This window comes from Rattus rattus, chromosome 7 (genome assembly GCF_011064425.1).
Source record: "Rattus rattus isolate New Zealand chromosome 7, Rrattus_CSIRO_v1, whole genome shotgun sequence".
NCBI lineage: Eukaryota > Metazoa > Chordata > Mammalia > Rodentia > Muridae > Rattus > Rattus rattus.
In genome coordinates this window covers 65434187-65444088 of record NC_046160.1, presented here as the reverse complement: position 1 = coordinate 65444088, position 9902 = coordinate 65434187, and the positions used below count along the sequence as shown (strand labels likewise).

At 41.6% G+C, this 9902-nt stretch overlaps 1 protein-coding gene across 1 annotated transcript; it reads left to right on the top strand.

Moving 5' to 3' along the window:
• The first annotated feature begins 526 nt into the window (after window positions 1-526).
• Dtd2 (D-aminoacyl-tRNA deacylase 2) lies at window positions 527-7424 on the top strand. The gene is made up of 3 exons (XM_032907721.1): window positions 527-666; window positions 2118-2187; window positions 5782-7424. Exons 1-3 carry the CDS (start codon window positions 556-558, stop codon window positions 6105-6107), a joined length of 507 nt encoding a protein of 168 aa, XP_032763612.1. The 5' UTR covers window positions 527-555; the 3' UTR covers window positions 6108-7424.
• Window positions 7425-9902: the final 2478 nt, after the last annotated feature.

Sequence of the window (9902 nt, the reverse complement as noted above, 5' to 3'; positions counted from 1 at the left end):
ACCCACAGGTTAAGAACATGTTTTGGTTTACTCTCTGCCTGCTTTGAGATCAATCGATTTCATTCAAGCTATGTCTTAATAATAGACATAGAATGTCTAACATAAACATAGAATCCGTAACAGAATGGATTTAACTGACTTAATTTTTTCCAACATTGGAAAACCTAAGCTTTCTGAAGTGAAAAACGGTTCTTCAAAAGATAACAGGTAACAGAGCCGGATGGTGTGGGCGGGCAGACTGTGGGCGGGCACACGTGTAATTCCTGCAATTCGGAAGAGGCAGTTCAAGGTCAGCCTCAGCTACGTGGTTATGACCAACCCTGGCTCTATGAGACCCTACCTGCAAGAAAAAAACTAAAAACAAGGTAGGTATTCTAGAATGAGATTAAGTTAAAAAGAGAGGGGGCGATCTCTAAACAAAAATCCTCCGAGGGACTGTGGACTCAACTCCACATCCCGGACTCCTGAGAGCTAGGCAGACGCCCCGCCCTCCTAGGGTGGAGCTATGAGCAATAGGAGGAGCTTATCCGAGCATGCGCAGCGCGGACCCGCGTCATGGCGGACGGCGGTCGTGAGGTTCAGGCTCGAGCGCTCTTGCAGCAGTGCCTGCACGCTCGCCTGCAAGTGCGCCCGGCCGATGGAGACGCGGAGGCGCAGTGGGTGGAGGTAACTCCCGGCCCTGTCCGCGGAACCATGCCGATCTTCCTGTCATCTATCGTGGGAGGAAGAGCTTGTCCCTTTCCGTCTACCCATCCTAGTGGGCTGCCTAGCTGTCTCTTTGGACTTGCTTCTGGTGGTGGCCTGTGCCGGACTGGTTCTCTCTGTAGCGCTCAGCCTGCGGATGATCTTTCTGCCTTAGTATCTTAAGTGTTGAGGTAACAGCGTAAGCCACATCGCCGAACGGTTCTCAGAATCTTTAGGGAATCTCACTGACCCCCCAGTAGATACTTAGATTCCATTATCCTGCAAATGTGAGGCTGCTCACAACCACCTGTAACTCCAACTCCATGGGATCTGATGGCCTCCTCTAGGCATGACAGACACCTGCCATTGTACACAGACACACGAGTGCACATAGTTAAACTAAACTCTTTTCCAGATAATTCAGATATGAGTGCAGAGCTCTATTTACACAGAAAACCATTAGAACCAGAAAGATGAAGTTGAATGTTAATGCTAGTAACGGTTAAATTGAGTCCCAAACATGTATAAAGCATGCAAATGCCTTGGAAGTTAAAGCATAAAATAAACTATGTGTCTGCCTCTCCATTTATTTTTTATATAGCATTTGATAAACACCTGTGTCGTACTTACCGTGAGCTCAACACTGTTTTAATTAGTTTGCATTTAGTAGTTCGTTTAATCTTTGTGGTGGCTTCTGAATCAAGTGAGTCAAGGAAATTAACATAGAATCGATTCCTTCAGTGATAGCGACGAAGTCATTTATCACTCGTTTATTTTCTTGTAGTCTGTCTTACAGGAACTAGTAAACAAATATTCAAGTCATGTAAAATGAGTAAGTGTATATTCCTGATAACAACCAACCTTTTCCTATAGAACTTATCATAAATGTAATTTTCAAAGCCTAATCATTGGATTAACTTAAGGCATTGACCATGATAACGGCAATTGAACAGTTCCTGGAGTTTGTCAAAATAAGATAAGACCCTGTGTGGAAATACCACTCTCTTTAAATAAATGATTTAGGGGAAAATAAAAAGTAACATCAGAAGACATCAATGATACTGTTGCTTATTTAACAGCCCCACGTGGTACAACAAGAATCATTTGATGTTGAATAAATCAGCCTTTCTGTCGGCCTGGCAGGGTTGTGGGGGCGGCTGTTTGAAATCTCTGCTGACACAGTAGAAACAATACAGGTGTGGCTTGTAATCTCGACTGCCCTTGGCTTTGTTGTATTCTTTTAAATAAGCTTGGTGATTAAGACTAAGCAAAAATTGTTTTGTTTCTCATGATTTACTTAGAATCCAAGACTCTCCTTATTCTGCTCCCTCGGCTTTTAGCCCATGTGCTTACAGACACTGAAATGTTTCCCATTGAGCTGTTTCTCTGTGGAGTCTTTCCTAATCTGAGATTCCTGTGGTAATTTCTCACAGATTCGGAGAGGATTGGTGATCTATGTGTGTTTCTTCAAGGGAGCTGACACAGAACTTCTTCCCAAAATGGGTATGTGGCTTTTCTCTTCTCACAGTGAGAGGGGTGTAAGAATGTTGTACTGAAATCCCTTATGATATAGGACAAATTAAGGAGCAAAGATAGGAGCTACTTGTGAGCGAATGAACCAAAATATTCAAAACCACACTGTGTTGGTTTCAGTGGGATTTTGTTTTGTTTTTAAGGGCTTGAGGTTGCACATGTTAAGCAAATGCTCTACACTGACCTATATATAACCTTAGCTAAGAAGCATAATTTATTTTACTTTTACTTTTTCACTTTGTTTTGCTATAGTGCCATAGTGCTATGCACTGAAGTTGGGGCCTAGAGCATGATGGGAAAATGCTCCACCACTGCACTATATCCTAAACCCTTGAATGAAAACGAAAATGCTGTAATAAGACCTAATTCTTTGTAAATTAATAATTTTTAAAAATTTTTTAAGGTTTATTTATTTATTTATATGAGTACACTATAGCGGTCATCTCATTACAGATGGTTGTGAGCCACCTTGTGGTTGCTAGGAATGGAACTCAGGACCTCTGGAAGAGCAGAGTAATAAAAGGGAAACTCAGGGACAGATAACCCAGCGATGACCTCTTAGCCAAAAGTCAAACCATCAGAGGAAATCATATGCTTATATTTCAGACTTTGCTGACAGCTCTGTCAGATCATGAAAACGGTACTTAAGAAGGGACTGTGTGAGAGGTAAGGCTAGAAAGCTAGTCACCAATAGTTTGACATTTGAATCTAGAGGATAACGAGGAGCCTTTGAAGGCGTAGGATGTGGAATGAAGCCCCTTGGGTGTAAGAGAGGGTCTCTGTGAGATCCTGATGTTGAGGTGTTAGACATTCTGCTTGTTTTCCTAAGTTAGTATTTTACCCTGGTCATCTTTGCTGTCCACAGGGATGTAGTAAGAGTCTTCCAAGTACAAAAATAAAATGTTGGTCATTTGTAGCTGGGAAGCAGTGGCTCGTGCCTTTAATCCCAGCACTTGAGAGACAGAAGCAGGTGGATCTCTGAGTTCGAGGTCAGCCTTGTCTACACAGTGGGTCAGGGATACACAGAGAAACCCTGATCTCTGTCAAAAAGACAGAGATTGACTTTGCAAAGCTGGGTTATGATCTTAATGTCTTAATCATGAGGTAAAATAAACCCATGAAACCCAACCGGCTTTTCATTTCTTAGTGACTAAACCGGTGTGCTTCTGTCTTTTTCTTTATGAGGTCATTCTAAATACATGTGTAAGATTGTGGTGAATGAAAACACAGAGGACGCTACCCTAAGTCTTTTAATGACTAGTTTAGCAAGTTTACCCTTCACAGTAAAGGACTGTATGACTAAGAATCAGATTCAGCAGGTTGAAGTACAAGCAAAATAGCCATTTATTATGGAGAGGTTAGTTTGTATGTTACTCTGTTCCATGAGGGAGCCAGTATGAGGAGGTTCTCTTAAAGCCTGCCTCATACTTACTCATGCTTCAGACCTTTCCAGTCAAGCCTTATATATATCGGTAGTATAACCAGTGGTGTCCATGAAATCTGGAATACCATAACTAAAATAAAAACGTGTAGAATCTTCCTCAGTTCATCTTCAGTATAATTGTACTGAGATCAGGGATCTGTCAAAGCTTGACTTCCTGTCTGTGCTATCAGAGGTATTTGATGACTAACCTGTCTTACAATCTTTAAGATTCTACCACACTATTAATTATTGTCTCATTTCAATTCAACTTGCTTCTATTTCTCTTTGTACCGTCTTCTGCATATACATATGAGAGTACTCAGTTACAGCCAGTAGAGGGAGGTATACGAAAGTCTAATAAAATGGTATTGCTGCTCATTGCCAGAAATCCAGAATTGCTAAGTTAGGAGTCTGAGTAGCTAAATCATGATTTCCATGGGCATGGAGTGTCAGGAGACTTCCTGCTTCCTGAGATCAGTCGGCAGGGCTGCTGGCCCACGGTACCTGTTCGCACCAGAGAGTTACAAAAGTTTAAAGATGGATGGGGCTTGTAGCACAGGCTAGGAACCAACCGATTTTTACCAGGTTAAGTGCATGACTTGTGGAGTAGGAAGTCACACCAAGTCCTTACTAATGTTTACTTCAGGATGTCCAGTAACTGAAATCAACTGAAGCAGAAAAGCATGCCTTCTAAAATTAAAAATAAATAAATAAATAAAGCCTATGTAACCCTGGCTGGGCTGCTGCTCACAGAGGTTCGTCTGCCTCTACCGGCCATACTGAGATTATAAGGTTTATAGAATTCCTTTGCTACTCATCCTGTTCTTCATAAGAAGAGTTCATTTTTACCTTTGTAGAGGGAGTGGGAACCTAAGTGTAGATATAGACCTTTTGGTTTATACTTTGAAATGGTTAATATTGAAATAGTATTAGTGTAAGTTTCTAAGTGCACGTGGATGTTTGTGGTGGTTTGGATAAACTGCCTTATAATCCTTATGAAAGTATTGCCAGGGGCTTTTTGTTTTGGATTTGAGAGAGGCGGAATTTTATTTGTATTTATGTGTATGGCTGGTTTGCCCGTCTGTGTACCGTGTGCACACGTTGCCTGCACAGGCAGGCCATAAAGGGCATCAGATCCTCTGGTGCCGCAGTCAGAGAGTTGTTAGCTGACATGTCAATGCTGGGAACCAAATCTCCATCCTCTGGAAGAGGAGTCAGTACCTTCAATATCCAAGTCTTCTCCCCAGCCTCCTATTTACGTATGCACATACACATATACATATGCTTACACAAACATTCATGTGCATATATGCTGCCAGTATCTTTTGTTTACTTTTTCATCTGCAATAATGAGTTTTACCTCTACATTTTTCCCAATAGGTCTTACTTATAAAATGTTAGTCCATGTTAGTATTACCTTAAATTGTGAAATTACAAAACCATTGGTTCACTAGTGGGATTTAACTAATGGATTTGTTTATGAAATGAAAGGCGCAGAGAGACAGACATTCATGTGCCCCCCTAGGCAACAATGTCTGAGGTTCCAGGGTTTGGCTACTTCTTTGAATGTAGGTCTTCTGGGATGAACTTTGTATCGGTGACCTACCTGCCAGATCGTATTTGAAGCACCTTGGTATTTTCTGTATAGCATTCAGAATTTTCTGTATTTTTTGTGCTTGGGCTGTGTTGTTTAGTGAAACCCTTTTTAACATCTACAGACTGGGTTTGAAAACTAACTAGGTTTGGGGGCTGGAGAGATGGCTCAGCAGTTCAAGAGCACTGACTGCTCTTCCAGAGGTCCTGAGTTCAATTCCCAGCAACCACATGGTGGCTCACAAGCATCTGTAATGGGATCTGATGCTCTCTACTGGTGTGTCTAAGACAGCTAGAGTATACTCATATGCATAAAATAAACAAATCTTTTTTTTTTTTTTTCCGGGGCTGGGGACCGAACCCAGGACCTTGCGCTTCCTAGTCAAGCGCTCTACCACTGAGCCAAATCCCCAACCCTAAAATAAACAAATCTTAAAAAACAAAAGCTAGGTTTTAAATATGAAACTTGATAACCAACCAAAAGATTGATGATTTTCTTCATGTTTGTTTTTTGCTTCAAAACTGCTTTGCCTCTCTTCTTTACTTAGTCAATACGCTGTTAAACGTGAAGTTAAGTGAAACGGAAACCGGCAAGCACGTCTCCATCTTGGATCTGCCTGGCGACATTCTGATCATCCCCCAGGCCACCCTCGGGGGCAGGGTGAAAGGACGCAGTATGCAATACCACTCAAACTCTGGGAAGGAGGAGGGCTTAGAGCTGTACTCCCAGTTTGTGTGTCTGTGTGAAAAAGCCGTGGCCAACAACAGCAAGTGCCTGGAAGCGGGGGTTGCAGTGGCGCACGGCACGTACGGGAACAGGCAAGTGTTAAAGCTGGACACCAATGGACCATACACGCACCTCATTGAGTTTTGAAAAATTCCGTCCCACCCCGCTTCCTGTACAAAACGACCTGGTCTGTAGTTAGGTTTTTTGTTTCGTTTTGTATTTGTTTTTGTTTTTGTTTTTGTTTTTTTTCTCCCTCCGTTCATCTTGAAGACACAGATCTGCAACATATTTAGGCAAGAAAATCCTTGCTCCAACCTTGGCATAGTGCCACATTCCTTTAATTCCAGGGCTCGGGAGGCAGAGGCAAGCAGATTTCTGTGAGTCGGAGGTCAGCCTGGTCTATATGTCCTAGGACAGCCAGGACTACACAGAGAAACTCTGTCTCCTAAAACAAAAAGTTAAATATTTATGCTGGGCATAGTGGTGCATGTGCCTTTAATTCCAGCACGCCAGAGGCAGAGGCTGGAGGGTCTCTGTGAGTTCAAGGTCAGCCTGGACTTCATTGTAAGTTCTGGGGTAGGCAGAGCTATATGTGAGACCTGTCTTGAAAAAACAAAAAACTAATAAATATTAAAAATTTAAGATACTTTTTAGAGTGAAAAGTAAATGACTGGAATTAGACATCTGAGGGAGCTGCTGGAGTCTTCCTGGTGTCCTAGACTTTCTTAGCCTGTGTTTTGATGCTTTAGATTCCTATTGCTCGTACACCCCAAAGTCCACCCCCCCACTTTCATAGCTTTTCTACTGTTCTATTTTGAAACTTAAGAATCGATAACTTGAGCTCATTGTCCTTAGCTTTTGTTTTATTGATTCACAATACAGTTGTTGAAATGTAATAAACTATTCATAAGCTTAGAAACTCCAATTTTTCCTAAAGCTTCTCCAAGGACATGTGTATGTCTTTCAAAAGAGATTGCATTACTTACTTTAAATCATTTTGATTTTATGCCTAGGTAAAATGCTGACTCACAGCCCTAGATAGAGTTCAAGTGATTCTCCTTACAAAAATTGCCTGAGATACTTGTGGAGAATAGCACTTCAAGTGCAGGCGAGGTTGTTAATTAGAAAAAATGGCAGACAGGGAATAAACAAGAACAAGAGAGGACTTGGAGGAAGTGGCATCAGTTAGCTGTCAGCGTGCACACTTTACCTTCACAGCACTGCAGAAAGAAAGACATTTTCTGCAAGTCATCCAATACTCCAGAATCGTCTCTGTCCTCTACCATTTATAGGAAGGCTTGTTGAAATTAACCTTGATGAAGGCTTTGCTTCTCTCCTTGATAGCTAATTGGTTCACTTACTAAATTAGGCACAAGCAGAATTACCCCTAACTTGGATGCCTTCAGCCAGTTTTTCTAAGATTTTTAGAATGTTTCAAACAATATACTTCCTAGCTATTTTTAACGATTTATTTTCTTCTTAATTATAAGTGTATGTCTGTCTGTCTGTCTGTCTGTTCATGGATGTGTACACATGAGTGTAGGGGCCCTCCTGGAACTGGAGTTACAGGTGGTTGTGGGTACCAGGAATCCAACTGAGGCCCTCTAATCACTGCTTACTCTTAACCACTGAGCCATCTCTCCACCCTCCAGAAGTATTTTTTAATCTTTCAATTTTGGAACTGGGAACCACTTGTAGAAAATACTATATGTAAGGTGGAACATGTGGTTTTGATGTTTTGAACACATTCCTATGAAGGAAAATGAGGGAACTGGGTCAATGGTTTAGAACACACACACACACACACACACACACACACACACACACACACACAAAATATTTTAAAATCTTAAAAAGAGCAGAATGAATCACACCTTTATCATTCCTTCATTGCTTTGCACTGTAAAAAAAAAAAAAGAAGGCCTACTGTCTGTCACAGAGGCTGCCCACAAGGGGCCTGAGCCATCATCAGACCCTGTGCAGGGTCTCCCCTAAGCTGCTAAACATAGGCATGCTGCACCCTGAGCTGGGGCTGGGACAATAGGATAAGCTCCCTAAATTACAGCCCTCCATTCTATGTAGCACTTCCACAAGCCTGCTAAACTCAGGGATCCCTACTCTCTTAAGGTCTGAGACCCCTTCCCTCCTCTTACAATCTATAAATGTTGGAATTCCCTTTGTTCTGCCAGTCCCTGATAGGTCTCTCATCCCAAGCCTCCCCACGATGAATGGCAGCTTTACTAGAGGATATTTCACCAGAAAGGAAAAAAAAAAAAAAGACACACCATTTATGAATAATATCTATGCTAATGATTTGTTGGTTCTATGGTGAAGGAATAAACATTATTGAATATCAATATCAAATACTACAGCATTCTATGCCACTTGTCTTGGAGAATAACAACCTCACTGCTGTTAACAAGAGAAAATGTCAGACTTTCACTCTTAGTGACCAACATTGCAGAGGACCTGATATATGATTTACTTATAAAGCAAAAACCCTTGCTAGAACTGTGGTGTGTTTATGAATCAGGTAAGCACTGGATGTGGTTTAATTTGGGACCCCATTTCATTTGGGTCATCCACATCCACCTTTTTGTAAGCACGTTGGAGCCTAGTTTTTCACTTCCACATACTGTGCTCACACACCCTCTCCAAACAATTCCCCAGAATGTCCTCAAACTGCCACATGCATCAGGCTACCATACTCCCATATCTGGACACTAATAACATTAGTTTCCTCCAGCCCTAGTAAATTAAATTTAAATGGTTTCCAGTCCACACTATCTTCAAAGTATCAGAGTAGGAAGAATAGGGTCTGACCTGAGCTAATTGTGGATATGTGTCCAGTGAGGCAAAACTGCTTTGTACTTAACTTTTTTAAAGAGATTCCACTATTTACCAACTTCTGCCTGTACACAATTGGGCATATAGATGATTAAAATCCGATGCATTATTGGAAGGGACAGGCAGAGTAGGGAAAATAAATGCATGGCTGTTGGCCACCATGTGGGTGACTGGGAACTGAACCCAAGTCCTTCAGAAGCCTGGGTTCTTAACCACTGAGCAACCTGCGCAGCCCTGGGACCCACAGCTGTTTGGTTTATTGAAACGAGTCGTTACTGGGGGGGAGAGTTACTAGAAAAGACATGTTCGCATTCTGAACAGGCACCTTGAGAGACTTTAAATCATGTTCGTTCGGATGGCTCCCACCTTCTTGGCAAGCTTCTCCGAGGCTGTATTTCTGGAACTTTATCTAAGCACTGCAGTGTTCAGAAGCTGTCGTGACTCTTTATCTTCAGGGCAAAGTCCGCACACTAAAGGTTGGAATCTACACAGTCAGCCAACCACAGTGAGCTCTGACCACCAAGAGTAAATGTCTGACATGAAATTATTCTCTTATGATAACAGAGTGGCTGTTACTCTCCTAGACAAGTGGTATAGAACCCTGTATTATTTGATAGTGATATTTAGTAACGTAATCTCTCACAGTGGAACCAACAAATCATTAATGTGGACACTATTCATAAGTCAGAACCTTGGGAAATAACTTGCAAAGAAAGAGCAAAGTCCAAGAGGCCAAAAGCTCTACAGATAGCAGAGGGGTAAAGAAACAAGAAACACTGTTGAGCAAAGGTACTTTTCAATACACAAAGATGAGGCCAGCAAGCAAGATGGCTTAGGGGCTTCCAAACTTAATGATCTCAGTTCAATTCCTGGGACCCATGTCACAGGAAAGAACCAACACACACACACACACACACACACACACACACACACACACACACACACAAAAAGTGATACACTGTGTCACAAATCAATAACAAAATCAGTCAATAAATATGAAAAACAATTACAAATACTAAAAAAATAGTACAAGGTCAGAGGAGAGACCTGCAAACCTAAAAGTTATGAGTTTTCAGAATGTATACAAGTGAAATC